General features: G+C 35.4%; 1 protein-coding gene across 1 annotated transcript in view; it reads right to left on the bottom strand.

The window, feature by feature from the left end:
- Positions 1–1,021: 1,021 nt before the first annotated feature.
- ERBB2IP (erbb2 interacting protein) overlaps positions 1,022–21,460 on the bottom strand; it is a gene marked incomplete at both ends in the record, with an annotated part of 38,888 nt that continues 18,449 nt past the window's right edge. Inside the window, 10 exons of the mRNA XM_009584935.1 lie at positions 1,022–1,153; positions 1,984–2,127; positions 9,812–11,336; positions 12,138–12,321; positions 14,068–14,182; positions 15,629–15,799; positions 16,579–16,749; positions 17,358–17,479; positions 19,539–19,638; positions 20,658–20,727. Of these exons, the coding sequence (XP_009583230.1) occupies positions 1,022–1,153; positions 1,984–2,127; positions 9,812–11,336; positions 12,138–12,321; positions 14,068–14,182; positions 15,629–15,799; positions 16,579–16,749; positions 17,358–17,479; positions 19,539–19,638; positions 20,658–20,727 (2,734 nt within the window). The remainder of the gene's footprint in view (positions 1,154–1,983; positions 2,128–9,811; positions 11,337–12,137; positions 12,322–14,067; positions 14,183–15,628; positions 15,800–16,578; positions 16,750–17,357; positions 17,480–19,538; positions 19,639–20,657; positions 20,728–21,460) is intronic.

Below are 21,460 nucleotides of genomic sequence, written 5' to 3'. Positions count from 1 at the left end.
GTTGCCTGCCCCTTCTTCCACAAGTGAAAGAAGCCTAAGCCTTACCTAGCCTAAGTAATCACTCATCTGTTGGTACGATTCCCACATTCCAAAAATGCTACAGTCTTGAGTTACAGATTTTTTCTGCCTGCCACCATTATCCCATTAGTCATAGGATACAAAGATATTAAAATAGTCTCTCTCTCATTATTATAAATAACTGAAACATGTGAATTTCAACCTTTAACCATGCTATGGATGGACATATCAGATTCTATTCTGTTAACATGAGTATTTTATAACAAAGTGATTCTGAGAAATGGTAATGTGTGTATATATACATTTTTTAGTTTATTCACAGATCAGATATATTCAATTTACACGATTTTCTACTGCCTTTTCTGAAAAACTAAAGCATGACAGGGAAACTATTTTTTGTCACATTGCCAGAGGCAGAGTTTATATAGGCAACGTGTATCAACAGCTAACCAAATTCCTAATATCCAGTGTCTGTAGAAATGCAACTGAAATTACTGAAGTTATAAAAAGAAAATCAATTGCTGCATCGTAATAATTTACAAGCATCCATTTAGTTTCATCGTAGTAAGTCCTGCCTGTATAGATGGTCCTTAGAGCTGAGTACAGAATGTCTCCTACAAATTCTAGTTTATCGTCACAATTTCATCACAACAGATTTCAAGTTTGTTCTTTAAAAGGTTTAATCATCTTCAGATTGCTTTCCTGAAATCATCTGACATAATCCAATTTCCACTTGCAATTATGTCTTTTGCTGCAAATTTCTTCTTTCAAAGCCACTGCTGAAGAAAAACGAGAACTATCCCCCTTCATATAGTTAACGATTTTGTCTTCCAAAAAGAGGATGCTATTTCATTTACGCCACCTTCGATACCTGGGTATTACATTTTAAAGAAGCCCCAGTTCCAACTGCTATCCCAACATACGTTTCTACTACTAATAAAAAGATATATCCTTACAAATATTAATAAGTATATCCTACCCATGGTATCATGTAGATAATTACCTGCACAGCTATTTTCTTCATGCTGTCTGGAGGAACATCTTTGAGACTAAGTGTGGCAGATGAGTAATTCTGCTGTCCTGAAATGAATACTTCATCCTGGCATTGATCTCCTGGAGTAGAAGCCTGGGGATGCTTTAAACAGAATGGAGCAGAAAAGACAACTGTCTTCATATAATTCAAACTAAAAGATTCTCATAAGCCCAGAATAAAAAATCTTAAGGGCTTTATTGTTCTTTATCTTCTTTGATTAACTAGTACATTGTTTATGTAGAAAATCTTATTAGTCAAGACACCACACCCATAAAATATTGATGGATATTTACAAAAACTAGCAACTGCAGAGGTGTCTTTGATCACCGATAAACTGGTAAGAAAAGTCAACAAATGTTAAGGACTGCCTATTCAAGGATTCATATGGTTAAAAGAAGTCTTCCGTTGACTTTATCCTGCTCACTATGGATACTATAACATCACTCAGGATGCTCAGAGTTAAAGAGTCATTTCCTCACATTTTCTTACAGACTAACATTATTAATTTTCTTGAATGCCTGAAGTATCTTACACTACAGTTTACATCATCAGAATTTGTTTGTGGGAGGAAAAAGCGTAATAAGATTTTGTTCAAACCTTTATCAACCTAGGTTAAATTCAGAATGGTAATCTCTTGTTCACATATGTACAAGGAAACCAGACAGTTTTACGTATGTTCAACCATTTATAAAAGCCAATTAGAAAACTCAACTTCATGACACTGAAAAGCCTTGCAGTAAGTTTAAGGCATATGAAGTGAAGGCAAGGTATTTGATTTAATGCCTATTAAAAAAACCCAGCACGTAAATTACATTATTTTTATTGAAAGCATTGTCCATATGTAAAAGGATAATTCTGTCAATTTAAGGACACCTCTCACAGTTTGTTCTTTCCCCCTCTATATATTGCAATAGCCTCCTGTAGGTACTCACTCGAACAATGTGCACACCAGAACCTCTTCCGTCTGCAACACTCAAGGCAACACTACCCTGGCTGCCATGCAGATCCCTAGAGCTGCCATAGTGAAAGCTGCTAACTGCAGCATAATTGGAATTAAAGGACCTAGACAGCATGCTCTGAATAAAGAGGGGACAGATTTAACACAGAGATTAGTGCAGCATGCATAAACCACAAGACATGTTATACATAGACTAATACAAACATATTCCATTGTCATGCAAGATAAAAACCATGCAAGAACAGTACCACTGTGATGTATAAAACACAACTCAGTGACCCCTATTTACCTTTATTTACTGTAAATCAGCATGCAATCATCAGTTAACATGCAGAATTACATGTAAATAAAGTCATTCAAATATTCATGTGTCTGGAAAAACAATAAAGGTGCACAGCTTATCAAAATTTCTCGGTTTTCATTAAATTTGCAACATATCAAATATGTTGTAGGAAGAGAAGCTGGCAGTCAAGATAAACGCCTGTGGAAAACCATCTAATTACCAGTTATTTTAACTCATTTTTTCCCCTATTACTGATACAGTACAAGTAAAAATTTACACAGAGACAGAGATTTGACTGTTTGACTGCGTTTTCTTGCTATTGCAATGCTGTCAACCTCCACAATTCATTCAAGAATGCGAACAAGCCTCATTTAAAAAAAAAGGGCTCAAAAGAAACCTCGGAGTCCACCCCTGTGCCACTGTAGGCAATCAAACAGGTAACATGAGCTCAAGGACAGAAGTGAGTGGTTTGATTTTGAGCTTCATTACCTTGCAAACCTGACCTCTGCAATATTGGCAAGGGTAATAGAAAGAAAGCAGTAGGCATAGTCGTCTTGCCACCATGGACTTTCGTAGTTGTAAGAACAAAAACAAAAACAACAACAAAAAAAGACTGCACAAAAGAAGAAAAGGAAAATCCTCCATGTGCCACCTGACAAATGAAACAAACCTATCTTGAGAAAGTGACAAAGACCCATGAAAAAATATGATCGTAGTAAAAGATATACCACAAAGCATCAAAACCCAGCAAACTAAAAGTTTTGGGTTTTTTTCATAAAGTTTCTAATTTTTCCAAGTAAAAAAAAAAAAAAAAGAAAAAAGAAAAAAGTTCAAAATACATATCATTTGACTAAGACACTGCAACAACTCTTACATGAATAAATACATTTTGGCCTTTGTCTGTTGACTACATATACTAATTTGATTTTGAAAATAGTCACTAGTCCTCAGGCTGATATTTGCTTTTTCATACTACCATTATCTTGTGTAACTAAAACTTGTTTAATAATCAAAGTCATATGCCTCTGCACATTCATACTCCCCAGATGCTCTGCTAGTACAGTCATTGGAAACTCCCTTGGAAAACAGTATTTACTGACAATACTTGGCTTTTCTTGGCCAAGACTCTTGGATAACCTCTCACTCAATGGCATAGTGAGCCTTCTTCATACTCCTCTTCTACATCTACCCTGTTCTCTACTCAATGGATTTTTCAGGCTTCCAGACAAGTCTCCAGAGGCTTTCCCCCTCTTGGGAGGGGAAGAATGTACTCAGCATTCAGGTCTCTCTTTACTAAACATTCAACCTGAGCTTTCAGACCAAACACCCAGATGAAACTGCCAAAGCCAGTTTTCCTTAGCTCCTTAGTGCCTCAAAGCATCTTCTTACAACTCTTCTCAAAATAGTCTCTATAATTAGCCAGGTGCCCTTCTTCCCCAACTTGCACAGGCAACTCCCTGAAGTCTCCTTACGGGAAGCTCTTCTCAGAGGCTCTATTTCTCTGAATCTTGTGTAAGTGGCAAAAAGACAGCTAAAAATAGGAAGAATGCATGGTGAGACTAGAAAGCTATCTTCTGAAAGTGTCTCTAGCAGACCACCGTACTATAAAGATCCCTAGATCCACTAGATTCACTCTTCTCTTAGAAGGACCCAAACAGATGGTCAATAGATAGTGACAATCTAAATCCAGATTTGTATTTGCAATCTAAGATAGATCTGCAATAGGAGGTACTAAAATTTGTAGAGGCATGAACTTGTCCATCAGGAATTAATATTTCAGTTAACTCAGTTTAGTGATTAAGGTCATTAAGATTTAAATGATCAAGGTGATTACATAGCCTGAGAGTAGTTTTATTCAGGGGTTTATAAGATCTTCTTTCTTGGTAGAGACTTTTTCTGAAGTACAAAAACTATTGTGCAATTGATGTAGGGAAGACATAAGAAGTACTGCAAAAATCATTTTTCTCCTCTACATTGGGCACAGTGTCTCAACACTAAATTAGAAGGAATCCACAAGTACAAACTGTACAGAACAAATACTGTTTAAAATTACATGGAGTTGTAAGAAAGTTTTAGTTTAACACAAGAAGAGATTCCTAGTGACAAATTTAGGAAGCATTTTTCCTCTACTTATTTTTAGCTGGGAAGAGAGAAACTGAGGCATTTGGAGTGTGAACAGTATTCCTCTTAATTTTGCTTCTCAGTATGAGTACAATGAAGGTTGTACGTTTCCTCGGGAGATTCCTGAAGACTGCTGCACCAGAGAAGACTCTTTCAGAAATCTGAATACGCAGATGCCATTAAACCCCCTGATTTTTATTCCATTAATTTATTCCATTAATTTATTAAAAATTAAATACGGAATAAATGTATGGTCTAAACTTCAGATTAAATATGAATGTTAATTGCAAGTACCAACTCCATTCTCCACCTGATTTGTTACAGTGTCTTAGGGTATAATGGCCTGCAAAATGGTAATTCAAATGTTTGAGGCCTGAGAAATCTCATTTCAGTTACGCTAAACTAATATACACTAACCAATATACATGCCATGTTCCACTATATTTTTGTGAAAGTTTACTAGAAATCATTCAACCGTGAAGAACACATATTAAAAGCTACAATACATCAAGAAAAAATGGCTACAATTACATTTACTTTTGTACAAAAATGTACAAAGTAAAAAAAATATTCAGCATATAAATCAGGATTTGTAGTCAAAATCAGCCTCTAATGGAATCAGTTTAGATGCAGGCAGTTAGTAGCATAGTTTGGGGGTTTACTTACATTCTTTTGAATGCTAAGAGTGAGAACATATTCTCCATTTTGCAGCTTACAAGACAACTAACAATTTCAGATTTCAAAAGGTAGTCTTTTGGGAATTGAAGTGCCTTAACACATTTACTTAGGTGCAAGACAATAAACAGGGGAATTACCTAAGAGAATTGCTATTGGATAATACTGTTGTAATTTTAAGACTGGCTGGAGTCTGTCACAACTATCCATGAAATTTTGGTATAGACAGGAACTAATAAAATTCAAATATCTGCAGGGAACAGGACTCTACATTCTACTTATCTTGGAATAGTCTTAACTGGTAACTTAACTGCTAAGCCTAAGTATTAGCCTTTTTATTTATTTATTTATTTAACAATACTTAGAATCAATTGCCAGCTAAAGGTGGACATAAGTTATCCTTTGAGGCTATATTAAACGTCTAGAAATCCCTTCACTTCTCATTCCCACCTTGACTATCTAAGATTCTTTAGGAAAAGTTTGCTCAAGGTGTTCTGGAATGCTTGAAATACCTAAAAGTAATGCTTTAAGCCTTTTGGAATAAAAGCACATAAGCAAAAAAAAGCTTTGTTTGAAATCTCATCGAATTCTACCAAGATACTAGTTTATCCCAAAGAAGAAGAACTTAAACATTATGAAACTGGAGTTACATATGGAAAATTACATATAATTTAAATTGTACTGTCATAAAATATTTGCAGGGTCAGAACTTCTGTTGTTTACATTCCAAATGCACAAGAATTTTGTTCCTTTTAAAGTGTGATGTATTGACTTCTGAATTCCACAAAATATCATTATAACACATTGTCAGTTCAGTAGTCAATTCAAAATGGAGGACCCCTCCCCCCCCCAAATCAAAATTTAAAACTAATAACTACTGAATGGATAGCATTCCTGTAATTTATCAGTGTCAAAATATTCTTCAGGCTATGATCTTATAAACACTTAAGCACTTAATTTTATGTGTGCACAGACCTACTGAAAGTTACTTTCCTTCACATATTGAAGCAAGCTTAACTTGCAGAAAACCTGAGGCCACATCAATTAAAATATTTTTGCATGTTAGGTATGTACTGTTAAAAAAAAAAAAAATCAATTCAAGAAAAACTTTCAAACTGGTTAAAACTGAAATTCTGTATCAATATTGAAACACTTGGACTTTTTTCTTTTAATAAGGCACTGTACACTGGCAACTTTAAGAATAAAACCACCTATTCTGATTTCTGAATTGGAAAGTAGGAATCAAACTTTATGACCTCTTCTCTAAAAGCTCTGCCATTTTAGATAAATAGTAAATAAAGTAGATAAAAAATAGAGGACTTAATTCCAGATGAAATTAGAATTGAAAGCAAACACGCACCTGATGAACTCCCAAGAGATCCACATCAAAAAAAGAAAATATACATATGTAAGGAAAGGACAGAGTCAGGCCCAGTAACTGTTTCTGCCTACTCAGCACATAGAAATATAATAGAGATTTGCAGATAACTGTTACAGATATTTATTATTGCAATTTAGGGATCAGAAGTTCCTCCACCACACAATAAAACGTGTGACACTAGTCTTTTTACACAGGCAGTATTTTTTTTTTAGTTTAAATTCCTAAATTAAAACTTTCCACAAGACCACTATAGTAGACTACTTTGACGGATCAGGTAGTAAAACTGGCAAGTCACACTCAAAAAGGAAAATATGCTGAAAAATATTACTGTTCTTAAAAACTCACCTGTGCACTAAATTTATGAGGTTGAGGGTGGGGCAGAATTGACTGCATGTTTTCCAACAGCTGACATACATAACCACTAGAGAGCAGCTTGACATTTAAATAAGGTCTTTTCTCTATCCCACAATAAAATATGCTTTGCATCAGGTAAGCAAATTGTTTCTCCTGAATATATGCAAAATTTCTATTTACAGTCTTATGAACTGTTTTCACCTTCCTTCAACCAGATGGGTAATTTTAGTTGATTGTCTTATGCCCCCCTTACAGCTTGTCAAAGGGATTACAAATGCTGGTTACTTGGCTGGAATCCATTGTTACTCATTTTTGCTGGACTTAAAACTATCCTGTATCTCTCCTCATGCAAATTAAACTCTTGAAAGTTTTTTTTTTTCTACTGTATCAGGTAAAAAGGGCTAATAAATAAAATAAGAACTAGCTTCTCCAATTTGTCCAACAAGCAGACACTGCTTATTTAAGTGGGTTTACCCCTCTCTCTCTCCTTCCAGTTACTAAATTTTATAAAAACAAAATAAACAAATACTTCAGGAGCTTAGCAAAAAGAGGGAAAAGAAAAAACAACCCCATAACAAAACCAATCCCCAAAACCCCACTACACCCTCTTCCCTAATAAGCACAGGATAGAAATAATAAACATGATTAAATTCAGTAACAGACTCAGAAGAGTCACAACAAAGGTAATACTATTAACCCACACTGTTGTGTATAACCACAGGCAAGAAGGTATGAATTAAATATTCATCATAAGGCTTAATTTTGTATACCTGTTATAAGATACAACCTGTCAGTGTTGTATCTTATGCTTTAAAAAAAGAAATGCCATTTCAAATTCATGAAAGCTTTGTCAAAGCAATTTCCAATAAATGTTCCTTAAATGAGCTCTGTAATTGAACTTTTTCCTTAAATACTTGTTCCTTAAATGAGTTCTGTAATTACCGAATTTTTTTTCAAACTTCAAAACATTTCAGAAGTCTGGTTTATAGATTAAGCCCCCCCGCCCAGCTAATTTTTAATTACAAAGAGAAATACTAAAACCATTATTTTAAAAGAACAAAGAAATATCCAGTAAATTCCTAGAATTTCCACATTATCATATTTGCCAGCTGCCATATAGGATCATATCCACATTTTTCACAGTTCAGGTTTTTCTTTTTAAGTCAGTCTTATCCCAGCGAATATAAAGTAGACAATTACAGACACATTGACTTTTAAACCCATAAATAAGTCTCAGATTGCTAAGTAAAAGCTACTTAAAAATGCTTCAAGGCCAGAACAAAAGAATCACACACATACAAAACAGACTTCTAAGATCTGTTAAATTAGATGCACAGCTAAGATTGCAATACCAGCTATTCCGTATCACTCTAGTAGAAAACAAAAATTAAGGTTTACATATAAAGCATGATAGAAAGCATGGACAGACATAAAGAGAATCAGGTCAGGCAATCAATTTCACTTCAGTAAAGGTGACTACACTGCTACAGTACCTGAACAGATATCACTGGTATATTAAACATTGTTCCTAACATGTCAAATGTAGGTGATATAAGAACGAGCTATAAACAAACTGCATTAGCAGTGCACTGAAGCTTTGTTTCCTTCTGCATTCAGGGATTGCTGGGATTTTTGTTTCTCTGTCATTTCATGTAAGATTTGATATATGCATCCAGGAGAATCGAAGGTCAGAGAATGTACCTTTTATTAAGGTTGGAACATGGTGAGGTTTGTGACCACCTTGCGGGACAAAGGGTCCCCACACTACAGCACAGTACTGTGAAAGCCTTAAAATTTTTTATGTTGTACATGACTCAAACTGGAGCAGAAGAACAGGTGCAGCTGTTGTGCAGGTTTCTTTAAAAAACAAACAAAACCCATCCCTTTCTATCACCAGAAGTTATGCAACTTAAAACAAACAAAAGCAAATCCATCCCTCCAAATACTTGGATTTCCAAAGAAAAGTTATAGTTAAAAGTAATTTTTCCAAGCATCTCCAATTAAATTTCTTTAGCTATCATGTATATTGAAGTATTTAGCATAATAATCACAAACCAAACTGTGTTCTTTCAGAAGAAATTATAAAAGAAAATCCATCTAGCTGGCATAATCAAAATGTATTTTGGCTGCTTTACTCACTTCCCCCCCAAGGAAACAGGATCAGGCTAATGACATTCTACCTATTATTTACTGATGATATTTTAAACTGGGTTAGCTGGACACCATAGATTACACTCTTCTAGTCTCTACTCAAATTCTTTGAAGATATGTAACTGTTCAGCTCTACATATCAGCTCAAATTCTTGATAGCATTTACAGTACATAAAGAGTCCTGTTCATCATCTCTAGTTATATCAAAACCTCCTGTGATTTCCTGAAATGAACAAGATTTTTAAGTGTTCTCATCACACAGCAATAAATATTAATTCAACAATCTGTCAGATACCCAACTTCAAAAGACAACTGGCTTGGAGGGAAATACATGTTAATTATGGCTTTTGAATTCTTCAGCAACTGAAGCTGTAGACTTATACTTCCAAATAGATTTTACTGATTTTCTTTTCCTTGTTCTTAAAGGGAAGATATATGGGGAAAAAAGGCACAACAGACAGATCAAGAAGTGTAAGGGAATATTTTAGTATAATACAAATACAATGCTACAATAAAAATTACATGGCCTAAAAGAGCTGGCCTTGCAGTCCAGCAGGTCAATGTGACATTATTTAATGTATTTTAAAGTAATTGGACTAAGCTGGCAAGTATGATGTAAAAACAACAGGACTTTTTTATCTTTGGGGAAAAGTTCATTTACAGTCTACCATTTGACTGTTTCTCAGATATTCATCACAAATACTTTTACCCTTTTTAAGGCAGTATTAGAAGTACTTTTTCAGTGGTAATTAAAAGCAGGTCAAAACACAGAGTATTTAACTTATTCCATATCCAGGTAACAGAAAGGTAGAAAAGTTTAAAAATTATTATTTTTACCTTTTCTAGCTTTTTTGCCTCAATATGTCGCAGCACCTGTTCCCTCCAGTCATGAGGGACTTTACTTTTTCCTGGAGGGTCTAATAAAGAATGCTCAGAGTTAACCCTTGGGTTTGATCTCTTTGAAGGGCTAGTCCGCGAGTAATTGAAGTCACTAACTGACATAGTTCTTTCTGGTATTTCATTCACCGATGGCCGAGCACTCTGTGGTCGGGGTACATTTGGACCATCGATGCTGTATGTCCTGGCAGAAAGAGGTCTCTGTTGCCCAGACATTACTGGTGGAGCTCTTCCCATTGAATGCAAATCTCTGTATGTTAAATAGTCCCCTTCAGGAACCTGGGTCCGCCTTGAAGGTCCAGTATCCCCAACATTTATAGAAGCTGTAGAAGATACACTGCTCTGCCTTTGAAGAGTGTGTCTGGTTGTTGCTCCTGGGAGCAGTCTATCATTTGGTGGAATAGCCCACATATCTATATGTCTCCCAGCCATCCGTTGATGAGTGTTATACACAGCGCTGGCTCGAACATTATTATGATTGGAGAAATTCATATTGGCAGAATGCTTTACATAGCTGGGGGTTTCTGTACTGTCAGACCTAAGCAGACGTGAAGGAGGCAAGCTGCCTTGTTCTATTTGGGTGTTTTGTTTCTGGGGCCACAAGGTGTCTTTCGCTGTTGCACTGCTGCTGTACTGAATATTATACTGGGGAGCGCAGAACATCTGTGTACCACTTGTCACTGATCCTCTCACTACATTAGCACCTTCGGGATTGTGATTTGAGTCAAACTTGAACACAGTTTTTGTAGAAGATACTAAATCAGATGACGATGATGACCCAGGAAAAACCTGCAGAGGCTGATCATACAGAAGCGTAGCGGATTTACTTCGGACTATGTTTTTTCCATCTACACTATCAGATGCTGATTTTACCACTGAGTTTGGCTGTTGAGATCCATTCTCATTGACAATATCATAGATTTTCAGACCACCGGTGTCCATACTGGTGATGCTGTGAGATTTCATCACAGAACCACTTCTCTGTGGGGACAAATCTTCGGTGCTCCTCGAAACAGACAGCTCAGCAGAATCACCATCAACTGTAGTGCTTCTTGTTAGTTTGTCTTTACTGGGAGACTGTACTGCTTCCTCAGGATGTCCGTTTACTTTATTTATAGGACATTTATTTCCATTTTCCAAGTGCTCACTTTCTTCTTTCGTGTTGTTATTCAAAAAGCCCTTTACTGAAACTATTTCCTGTGTTTGTAACCTTTCTACAGGAACTGGCACTGCCTCTTCACTAACCAGTTTATTGATATTCATGTTTATTTGGTCTAATTTGTGAGACTCCTCTGTAGAAGTGCTTAGATCAACACCTTTTCCTATCAGGCCTAATCTTTCTTCAATGCTTAATTCATATTCAGACAAATTTGTAACCTTCTCTTGCACATTTATTTTTTCTTCTACTGTAATGCTCAATTCACCTCCATTTTGCAAAAGATTATTCAAATTTTCGTCTTCCCTCCTGGAAAAAAAGATGGCTCTTAAAAGAAATTCCAAAAGAAACCAACATATTCCTTTAAGAACTGTTTTAGAAAAACTAATCATTAACATGCAACACAGCCATACTGTGCACACAGTCCACGACATAGACCAATATACAATCAGATTTATGACTTGCTACACTATCATTATAAAAATATATTATATAGAGGGCTCATTTCAGCAACGTTTGTGTCATCTGATTTCAGAAGCTTGTTTATTCAACAGAAATTATTAAAGACAGTTTAAAAGTGTCAAAAAGTAAAAAGTGACAATAACTCAATTTTTTTTATCAAATACTTGCAAGTTCCATGGCAATTTGGACAACGGTCTTGTTTCTATTAGTAATTAAAAAAAAAAAAAAATGGCACCATCTAACCAAAACCTCAAGAGGAGTAGCAACCTGTAAGTCCATTCTTTAAAAGTTTCTAAAAACCTTTTATAGTTATGTTAGTAATCAAACTGATCTTCAAAATTATGCAAATAAAAACATAGAGTTTTTAAAACGGTGTATTGAAGTATTTTGCAGGGATAACAAATTATAAGGATGAAATTATTATACCCTATTATTAAAACAGATGGGAACCACGTCTTGTATACTCAAATTAACCTCTGAATTTTATTATCCTTTTTTTTTTTTAAAGAGTACTATTCCATTATTTAACATTAAAATTTAAATTATTTAATGAATGATTAATTAATTAGAGGAATGGACACATAACATGAAAGATTAAGTAACATTTTTCTATTACATTTGCTCAGTGGTGTACAATATCTTACAAACCTGATCTTGGATAAAGCAGCAGCACGTGTTTCTTTGTCTGGAGAACAGAGAGAAATATCTTGGCTACTATCAGTATTTAAGGAAATAGAATCTGACATTCGAGAAGGAGAGGAACAGTTGCTGTTATTTTGATTGCTATTGTGGGTAGCTTCATCTGATAAGGAATCAGCATCTTTTGAATCATCTGAAATAAAAATTTGCCAATTTAGTTACAGACACATACATCTGTTTAATAGCCATTTAATGTGTGTATGTTATGGTATTTAGAAATTGTCTCTTTTTCTTCTGTGATTCTTACTACTGGAAACTAAAATGTAAGCTTATACCTTTGCGAACTTCATTTAAACTTCCAGAAGACTGTTGGCAATAGTTCCTATTCTTGAAATATTTGGCTCAATGTAAACATCCCTCACCTGTTAATGAAATTTAACTTGTTGCTTTATTCCAAATTTCCTTGGCATAAGCTAGTGCTACATTATGTAATATTTCCCCAAAATACCTATCAAATCATATTTCTGTTTTTGCGATGATTTCAAAGTTTTGAATTACATGAGTCTATTAGCCCCTATGAAAATGAAGTACACTGCTTCACATGCACGATTTTGAAAGTGTACACAGTTCCTGATTTTGAACATTGTATCATTGTTAAATAGCTATTATTAGACCAAGCACTCTGGAAAGACCTAGATCACTGGACAAGCTCTGTATAGTTTCATAAATGCAAAAAAAAAAGAACAGCAAAGAAAAACGTTCTCCTGCAGAGTTCGAATCCAATGCATTCCCATGTGTTGCAGATCACTTAGGACAACATTTTCGAAGTAATTTACACCTTTGCACATTGATTTTTGCAATGTATGCATACTTGCATACTACATCTATATAAAAATAATTTCTCTGTAGGACTTCAAGGCAGCCATGATTTTGATATAAGTGTACAAACAAATACAATTAAATTTTTGCTTCAAGACACAGTTATAGGTGCCAAAAGCATAAATTTTGTGAAACTAATGTCTATCTCCGGAGAAAAAGAAAGAAGTTTTGACTTAGTACTTTAGTCAGGCATAAAAACCCAAGGACAGCATTGATAAACATCGATCTTTTCATCTGCATGTGATCCTCAGCAGACTCTTTCTGCTACCTTTGTGTGGTTTTCTTCATCCCCACTAAATCTCACCCTTTTACATCTAATGGCCAGAAAAGCCTTTTGTCCTGGAAAGTACTGGACTAGGATATCATATGAAGCAAAATACAATTTGCTCTCCAATTTTTAAATTATGTTTTTTCTGAATCCTACGTCATTCCTTACTCTGAAGGAAATGGTTACCCAGACAGAAATTATCTTTCAGAGAATATAAAACTTAGGTAACAAAAACAATGTTCTCAAGTTTCCTGTTAAAGTAAAGAAGAAAAATAAAAAAGAGTAAAGTGACTCTGGAGAAAGAATTGCCACAAGAGAAGTTTATTCTTAAACCTTAGGAAGAAAGCACAGCTTCTCTGAGAAATTTAAACAAGTGATATTGCTGCCTACAGGAGCAATAATCCATAAAATCTGGGGGAGGGGGGAAATATGGAATATTTCCAAGGTAAATACCATTTTCTGCAATCCTTTCCTCAAGTGTATCAAAAGTGTGTTCAAGCTAACAGTCCCCCAGAACACATGCATCTCCTTTCCCTCTCTGCTTTTAAACTGATGACAATAATCAAGAAAACTAGGATGTCAACACAGTTTTCTCTACCACACACGCAAGTATAAGATATTGCAGAATTTTTTTTCCTGCTTTCATTGTTTAACTAGAGAATTGATCATCTTTCTTTTAAAACATACAAATTAAATCTACTTTCACATAATTTGATTGGAAAAACTAGCCAGTTTAAGTCAAGAAATTATCAGAATCACACAACACTTCTATTGCTTTTTATGGTATCTAACCTTTTTTGTTATTGCTAAGAGCTACCACTTTTGGTTGATTTATGGAGGTTTCTATCAGTGGTGGTCGCATTTCTGCCATTTTCATCTCTTCATCAGAGGAGAGTTCTTCTGACTCCTGGTAAGGAAAAACAGCTTTATGTTGTGCATTTTAAAGAACTGCTTAAAGGTTAAGTAAATGCTATCTAAACTGTCACCCACTGAACAATAAAGGGGAAAAAAATAAACAAGCAACATAACATAGGAATAACATAGCAACTGTGTAGTGCATTTGTAGTGCAAGTCAACTGAATTTAGTAATACTTGCCACTGAATTATGTTTAAGAAGCAGCACATGCAGACTTGCATTGCCACTAATGAAATCTGTGGGAGCAACAGTCAAACAGGTAACTGCAAAAACCTACTTGGACCAAGGCAGATCCAGCCTCTGTTCCACTGGAGAGAACCTCTCGTTCAGTTCAAGCCAGAAAGTTATCACTGAACCAGCAAACACCCCAATACCCAAATACCCCAATAGCCCAAAATACCCAAACTGGGTATTGGTTTTGCAGAAAAGAGCTCAAACTGCAACAGGTATAGAGTAGCATGACCAAGACAATCTTAGGAATGGAGAGCTATGCTATGAGAGAAGACTGAATGAGCTTGGCTTGCCTAGTCTAGCAAAAAAAGAGCAAGTGTAGCTTGGGTTTATAACTTTAAAGTTACACTGAGGGTAAATTCTAAAAGGAAGAGAAGTTATTTAACTTCAAGAACAATGGCAGAGGAATAAAGCGATGCTGAATACATTTAAGCTAGAAATCACTAGTTCCTAACCATAAGATGGAGCTCAGTGCACTTATGAAAGAGATTAACTGACAAAGCTGCTGCAAGAGCAGCCATGTGAGTGATCCAGTGTCCTACTGCCAGCACTATATTCCTATCATCTTCAAAAAACGATTGTTTCCAGTAATATTTTGAAGAAAAAAACCCCTTCCTTCCCTAAAAGCGGAAATTTCTTTCTAGTAAACATGCTTCCTATTACAAATGCTACAAAATCCATGTTGCAGATTGCAAAAATAGCCTGTCAATGTTCACTTTTTCTTACAAGTTTCAGAACATTTAATGTGTGGAACCTACTGGAGCACCACCTTTCCCATGATACTAACTACCAGGCCAGTTCCTTTGCAAGCTTTCGATTGCTCCCACTAATCAGATATTTTGTCATTTCAGTGACAATTAAACTCAATTATTTAATGAAGAATTGACAATCAAGAAAAACCTGGAAAATTCTAAGTATGAGTCTTTTCACAGTTTGATACTTAAGTCAACTTTTAATTGAGTTTGCTTAATTTTTCTTTAAATGCATGTATCTTTCATCATGAACTTTTTATTAGCTATTTCAACTTTTACTTAATGTAATTGGAAGTGAGAAAAATACTGCATTGCAGACCATCTGTATTTACAGTGCTTACGGATAGCAATTTTCTGCTATTGTCAACATAAATTTTCATCTCCCAGAGTAAGAAATTCAATAGAACACCAGCACAATTCTTTGACTGCTATGATGTTCATTGCAATGCCATACCTCGAGTGTGTCTTCATGGTTGACAATTGTTTTCGTGTTCTGCAAGGTTTTAACAAGTGCAGTCATGTGTGAATTTGCAGTGCTGTGCTCAGCTTCTGGTTCAGTAGGCTTCTGTTTTGAATATTGTTTTCTCTCATCTGCTTTGTTCTTTATTGAAGCAATTTCTGAAGTCTACAGGATTAAGAACATTAGCAGACAAAACATCTTAAAAGTTTTTCAGTAACATATGATATTTAGAGTTAACATTTTGGGAAACTATGGAATGGAATGGAAGATCTGAGCTTTGAAATTATAAAATATGGTGTGAAATGCAGAGGAGTCTCTGCAGATTACTGAGGTACAGTCCCTACCCTTTGTCAATGAGTTTGACTCTTCTCCTTATTGAGGTCAATTTGTACCATTAAATTTCCAGTTAAATAAAAAAAAAAAGGCCAAGAATATCTACAATGAGACATGTCAGCACCAAACAGTAGTCCTATCACCTATCATGCTACATCAACCTGTTAGAGACTCCTGACTCCTGGGCCAACTTGCTACGATTGCCTTCACAACTTATCACATAAAACCTCCAGTCACAAGGGCAGCAGTAAGATCCTTAGAGATTATCCTGAATTTCATTGTGAAGTCTGCAGATAAAAGAGGATCAGAGAATGACAGAGATACCATCCTCCAGAAACCAAAGCTGCCAGCTCCTTAACACATCCATAGCTTGTATTTGCCTGAGAATCAAGTCACTTTCCTTGTTCTTAGTGTCAGAGGAAAATTGCTACTGCAAACCAGACATTTATTACAGACTTCTTTAGATGGTGAAGAGGTAAGTTCTGCTCTTTAATCTGGCAATTTTTCTTGCTAAAGCATTAGTGAGGAGGAAGAAGAGAATTAAAAGGAATCAATGACACTCTAGATCTTTGGAAGTTCTTGCAAAGTCAGAAGAGAATATTATCTCTAACCTTTACCCCGACATCTTTTACAGAAATTGTCTGGCCTTCTCGTTTTGACTCCTTGGCAGTATCTTCAGTAGATTCTTCATCCTTTAGCCTATGTACAATTGTCTGGACTGTTTTGACCATATTCTTCAGTTCATCAGGATATGGAGTTGGATATCTCTTCAGGTTGCCTTCCTGTATAACAAAAAGAAATAATGTTCTACACTTAATTAAATGCCATAACTAAAACATCAGCTTTAAAACAGACAATGAGTTAGGACAAAACACAGAACAATCTAAGATTCTCACTTTGCGGTTTGAGTCTACCTGGATTGATGCAAACTTAAGTTTAAAAAACCCAGCGAGATTATGAATCACTCCCTACCCCCTGCCAAGTGTGTCCATTGACTGCAAGCAGGAAGCATTATGACAACTGTAATTTACGTAAAGAAAAATCAGGATTAATCATTGTTTCCCCACTATCCTTCTCTGTGGCACCACCAGTCAGGGAGTCTCCTAGTTATGCCCTACATTGCCTTACATCAGCTGAGAGATTTTCCCTTGTGCTCCACTTTAAAAGACCTGGCCAAAAAAAAAAACCCCAAAACCCACAACACCCAAAAACCCAAAAAACCCTCAAAACACGGTGTTTTATCCTGTTAGGTACTCTTAACTAATAACTGAAGACTTGATTTCTTCAGCAGAGTGAAATCCACCGCCCAAGTAAGGAAAAGGATGGGATTCACGGGTGGGGATAAGAGGGAGGGAAGCACCAAGTATTCAAAAATAAATTCAATACTAACCCGAGGCGGTGCCTCTCTCTCATCTTTGTCTTCATCACACTCAAATGCCACCTGAGCACGCTGTTTCCGCTGTTCCTCCCACAGAGATGGATTGAAACTTTCATTATCAGATATGAACATGACTAAGAAAAGAAAAAAAAAAAAGAGACTCTCATAAGAATAGGATACATTATGCGAAACAAAAATCCTCTTTTTTCTTCTCGTGGATGGGATTGGTGTGCTTTTGTATGCATTCTTAAAAGATAAAAGACTAGCAGCACCATTAATTGAAGACTAGCTGCACTGCCACTGCTTTATGAATTTGGCTATATTTTCATAATAGCAAAATCCTATCTGTAAAGTAAAAAAATTCATACACACAGCTGTACACCAGTCTTAACATTGACACTTGAAAATTTTCAGCAGAACTCTCTGCTGCAAAGTATTTTTATTCATATATATTTATAAATATGAAAATATGTATTTGCATATATATACATGTAAATTATACTTATATAGATTTACATAGCGTGACTTCAGTGAGGTGGTCTCATTAAGCATGTATAAAAGCATTCACCTGATTTCATTTAATGAAAATTTAAAAATGAAGAGTAAGAATGACAGTGACAAAAACCTGCATTATTACTAATCCTGAAAAAACCTAGGCAGCTAAAATCTAAGGTAAACACATGATTTTGCAGAAGTTATACAAATGACAGGAGCTTTACGAAGTATTTCTTGCTTTATTTTACAAGAGATAAAAAAATCTTTTGGGTACCCGCTGTCTCTTATTCTAGCATGTCTCCATGCCTTGTGTTACATCAGCCAGGTTCTACTTTAGCATGCCAAATAGTCTAATAAATCTGCCATCACCACCCCAGCAAATGTATATCCTTCACTAGCAATGCCAAGACTGTTCATATTAACTACTTCTATACCTGAAATTGAAAAATACTTAATTATAGGGCTCAACAAGTGCATTGGAATATTTGTTACTCTGCATTTATTGGGCAAACTTACAGTTTTAACACATCTGAAAATATTCTAATAGACTTCACTGTCACCAAAACTGCTCCTGACCAAAAAAAGAAATTGATAAGAATTTTAAAAATTTTAATTTTTAAAAACACTATCTATCGAACTTTAAACCTTCCATTGGGAATGACCACCTCAGAGGCAAGTATTCTGCCAACTTAAGCCAAACAAGCAGCTCTTCCCTCGTCTACAGAAAGAAATCCCAGCATCTGGGTAAAAAAAAGTTCAAATGGAGAGAATGCTTTCAGGAACAATCTTGAACTTCACTGAATCTCCAAATGATTTTATAATTCTCACACTCTATCAGAGGTATTGCAGATGCATTATCTGCATTAGAAAGCACTAAAAGTGATTCACAATTTACTGGTTTTGCTGGTATTTTTGATTACTCCTCTCTCAGTGTACTAGGCACTTGTGCCATGGAACAGCAAACATTGCCACTTGTCAGTTTTCAATTATTTCCATTGATATGCGTCCCCCCCCTCCGTTTCTGTTAAAGCAGCACAAGCTTTTTCCTTTTGCCTGCTGGGGAAAAAGTGGAGAAATAAAGGATTTTTTTTAACTCCTGATGGGGTTACTCACAGAATGTAACTTATTTTCCTAACTATTTCACAAGTGTGCAGAAGCAACTTTCTGGCAAGGTCTTAACATTTTGGGCCTAACTTTTTATAAAACAGTTCGAACTAACTGTGAGCAAAATGCTTTTTTTCTGGACCAATTTTTTTTTCTTTCAAAATGAAACACAGACTGCTATGTACTTTTCCAAAAATACGTACTTGGTAATGGAGGAAACATTTTGTCTAACATTCTGTTAAAATAGTCAGTCTGAAGCAGACACCTGCTAAGGAGAATTTCACCCCAAACCATTAAGCTCTGCCAGAATGAAATAGGGTGTCACTATGGGAAATGGCAACCATCGCAGAACATGATCCCACCAGTCCATTCGTCACCTCTCTCACTGAAATAGTTTCACCTAGAATTTATCAATACATAGGTCACATTAAGTTACTGTTCTCATTCTTCAGATGTAACTCTTCATTACTTACAAGTTTACTTCAATCTTGTATTTAAGTATTACCTAGTGAAAATTATATTAGCTGGACAGTCTTCCCATTATTATTACTTTCAAAAGTGAGCATTCTGACAGGGTGTTTCAGAAATTCTTACCATCCTCAGTCCTTGGTTGCTGGGGAAACATGTAATTAGTAAGCACTGTTTTCTGTGTGTCAGGGTCAGCTTCTTTTTGAAGAGGGATAAGTGGTTTAGACTAGGAAGCAAATGAAAGAAGGATATGTTATGAGAATATATATAAAAAAGTAAATATGATCTACATATCACAGAGCATGCCTGTCCCATTACTTTGAAGACTACTCTGCCTTGTATTAAACATTTCTCCTCTGAATAATTTTCACAAAATGAAGTTATTAACATGTCCGTCTTTGATGACTGGTTTTGACTGAGAACTGAAACTCAGTAACAGCTTTAAGAGGAAAGCAAACACTGGATATTCAAAAAATAACCCTGTTTCTTGCTAGGACTTATTGCTATCCCAAAGTAGGCTGATCTGGAATATAAAGATATATTTGGCCATTTAAAGCTGCAGACAATCAAAAAGAGAAAAATTTTGTACTCAGTTTTTCATATTGACACCAGACTGAATATCTCCCACCCCTTACAAAAAGGGACAGGGGATTCTTGAAATTACTGTATTAGTAAAAAGTGCTTTCATTATACTATATCTGAGGCTAGTGGATTTCTGGCAGCCCTGTACACCTTAATGACTTTCAGGAAATCAGCATAGTACAGAGGGCTTCAATACACAGCAAAAATACAAGCTACAAGCACATGAGTTACTCCTGAATAGCTTGAAACTTGGACAGTCACAGAGTCAAAGGCGTGGTAAGAAACGTCAAAAAAAGGCATGCTAAGTTTCCCCGATGGTATAGCTGTGGAAGAAACAGCATGCTACACATTCAAGTACTAGCTTATCAAGAATTAACTCTCCTGTGTAAACAAGCCTGAATTAAGAAAAACAAAACCCAAAAAACCAACTTCTGTTAAATTGCATTTCCTAACAGCACAGAACTTTGCTAGAAGTATGAAAACTTCCAAGGACAGGTAGGCTCAGTGTTGTTTATTTCAGGAGAACCGACATAGTAATGTCAAGAAAGTATTGATGTATATACACAGTATCAGGTCTCATTATTTAACAGATGACTTTGTACTTATCAATTCCATTAGGAATAAAGTCAACAATCACTTATTTTTAATTTTAAAAAAGTTCACCTGATTGTCTGATAGCCACATAGCAGTGAGCTGTTGCAGTTTTGTAAAGGTAAATGGCAAATTCTTCAGTCTGTAAATTACAACAAGAATTCATATAAGTACACTTATGAATACTGTTAAGATTGTAAGAAACAATGCTGCACTAGCCTGTAAAAATGTTTAAATAGGACATTTACAGATATAGTGAAATTAATAACTATTGACACTTGAAAGGCAATAGCATTTAATTCAGATTCAAAGCTATACCTGGAATTAAAAAAAAAAAAACAAACAAGCAAACAAAAAACTGCATTTCTACCCAGTTTAGCAAGCCGCTTAAAAAAACAAAGTGACAATGTAACTTGAACTTCACTCAGTTCAGTTTGAATCTGAATTCAATTCAGATTTGACTACAATTTGAAGGCAATTAACCTGAATTAATTATTCTGAATCCTCAGAATTTTATCTTTCAATATACATGCACACCAATTAAGAAAAAAGTGCTACACCTGAAAATTGTTGGTTTTTTCCAAGATACATGTGTGGGAAAGGGGCTGCCCTGGATAATGGAATTTCTGGCATTAATGGGTAAATCAAGCTACAGATCAAGTACAGAGAAGCTGGATTGGATTCCAAACAGGAAGGAGAGCTCAGACTTATTTCTCCCAATGTATTTCATTCCTACAAATTGGCAATTCCCAAAAGAGAAATGTTTTGTCAGTTTTTATTGACCAGCTCTAATAAAACACAACTCTCTTTTCCCGCTTCCCCAGCATACTCAAGTGTTTTACACTATATTGTGATACTGTTGTGTGTCTTCCATA

This window comes from Fulmarus glacialis, unplaced genomic scaffold (assembly GCF_000690835.1).
Source record: "Fulmarus glacialis isolate BGI_N327 unplaced genomic scaffold, ASM69083v1 scaffold7539, whole genome shotgun sequence".
NCBI classification, from domain to species: Eukaryota; Metazoa; Chordata; class Aves; order Procellariiformes; family Procellariidae; genus Fulmarus; species Fulmarus glacialis.
This window is presented reverse-complemented; position numbering and strand designations above follow the sequence as displayed.